The 2,024-nt window shown below is 37.9% G+C and overlaps 1 protein-coding gene across 1 annotated transcript in view; it reads right to left on the reverse strand.

Moving 5' to 3' along the window:
• Window positions 1-1,364, reverse strand: part of LOC112905279 — a 13,351-nt gene extending 11,987 nt beyond the window's left edge. The window contains 1 exon segment of the mRNA XM_025977399.1: window positions 1,285-1,364. Coding sequence (XP_025833184.1) covers window positions 1,285-1,364 — 80 coding nt within the window.
• Window positions 1,365-2,024: the final 660 nt, after the last annotated feature.

The following is a 2,024-nucleotide window of genomic DNA, read 5'->3' on the forward strand; positions in this document are numbered from 1 at the left end:
CAATTATTAATTTTACTGCAATTAATAAACTTACCGTACTTAACAAGAACGAACAGATCAGTAGAAGCCACTTAACTAACACTAACGCGTAGTAACACCATACAAGCGAAGAAACTTATTGCACAATATTAGCAAATTACATTACATATCCGACTAGAATTTAGAGTTCGGTAGTCAAGAGGTTGGCATTAGGCATGCCTAATTCCGCGTTAGGGCATAATGCGGAAACCGCATTAGGCCCTAATCACGAACGTAACGCATGCCCCCAAAAATGCCTAATTAGGAAAACCTCATTAGGGCAACATTAGGCTGTAATTAGGAAATGTGGCATACGAATATTGGGTTATGCGGACCTAATGCGGCTTCCTCATTAGGCCCTTGTGCCTTCATTTAATTATATCCTAATATCTACCCAATGAGGTTTTCCTATTTGAATTTACTTTCATAAAAAAATGGAATGTAGGTTATAAGTAAAAATTGTAAGCAATACTTTATACATATATTAAATAAAAAGCAATACAGGAAATAGAAAACAATGTGCCTATATATATTGTTGCATCCCAACGATCTCAATAACTTTGCATAATAAATCATTACCTACATGACACTAATTGCTACCCCCTCCATATAGGGTTGACCTAAATTTGGTATAAAAGGGATGCTGGTTGCACCCAATTTCAGTTCTGTTCCAGTTCTATTTTTGAAACAGTTCGAATAGAAAGTCTTAGATGGTTAATGACCCATCCTGTACAATTTGTGTATCGTGACTTTCCGATTTTTAATAAAGAAGTAATTATTATCAAGGTGTTGTTACTCATCGTAATACATTAGTTGGATAATTATTTCAATAATTGAAAGTAATACCAAGTGAATAAACAATCATTTGGAAGTGAAGGTGTTAATGTGTAATTAATAGTGTCAAGTGATTGTATTAGTGCCTGATGCTAATTACTTCACGCCTCAACTAGATTACGTCTCACCTTTCACCTAATTACTTATGAGTCCGGAGTCTCATTAAAACTGCCCTGGTGTCAGAAACATTTAAAAAATATATCACCAGCCACTTTTTGTCGTTGCCTCCAGCCAGGTATCCGACATAAAAATTGGTGTCAGAAGTGGGATTCGTCAGTCGTTGTCAAGGAACAAGAATAGTCCCCAGCGGTAACCTAATGGTGTCCGGTGATAGCGATTGTGTTTCAACACTTAGCTGTGAAAAGAACCCATCATCCTAAACAAGCGGCAACCATTCACAAGTTGATTTGGCCATCCGCTGCCCCATCTCACCCCAGAGGTAAATTGAACGCCGTCCCAAGTGGACAACCAGCAAGACGCAACCTACTCCAGAAGTCGGGAACGTCATTCATCATCACTAAACCAAGTAAGTGTTGTTCTCGTTTTACCGTCCAAAATTACTCGCCTTTATCCAGATCTCGCTAGTTTCTTTAACATGAGCGAATCTAATAAAGATCGAAAACCGTTACCAAGCGTCAAAGACGACCCCGGCCAAGACGAGTCGGAGGACGATTACCAATTAGAGCCACTACCTCTATCTCTATTGTTTAAATTTATTAGGCCTTTTAATGGTAACAGGAAAGAACTTAGCAAATTTATTCAAAATTGTAATAGTGCCTTTCAGATGGCACAACCCAACCAAGTAAATCAATTGTTCCTTACGTTGCTGCCCAGCTATCCAGCGATGTGGTTAATGAATTAAATATGGAAGAAATCAGTAACTGGACAGATTTAAAATGTAAATCAAAATCTTATTACAGTCATGTAAAAGATCTAACCCAGTTACACGGGGAGTCAGAGACAGTCAAACAAAACTCAAACGAGTCAGTTACCGATTTCTTTAAACATTTAGAAAACTTAAAGAACGAATGTATCGCAGCAGAAAAAAACAACTGCGAAACTCCCGATGAAATTCCAAGTTTAGTTAGGGCAATCCAGAGAACTACACTTAGGCGATTTATTTTGCACAGCAAACCAGAGATTTCGCAAATGTTGAGAGCTAGGGACATTAC

This window comes from Agrilus planipennis, unplaced genomic scaffold, assembly GCF_000699045.2.
Source record: "Agrilus planipennis isolate EAB-ADULT unplaced genomic scaffold, Apla_2.0 scaffold328, whole genome shotgun sequence".
Classification (NCBI taxonomy): Eukaryota; Metazoa; Arthropoda; class Insecta; order Coleoptera; family Buprestidae; genus Agrilus; species Agrilus planipennis.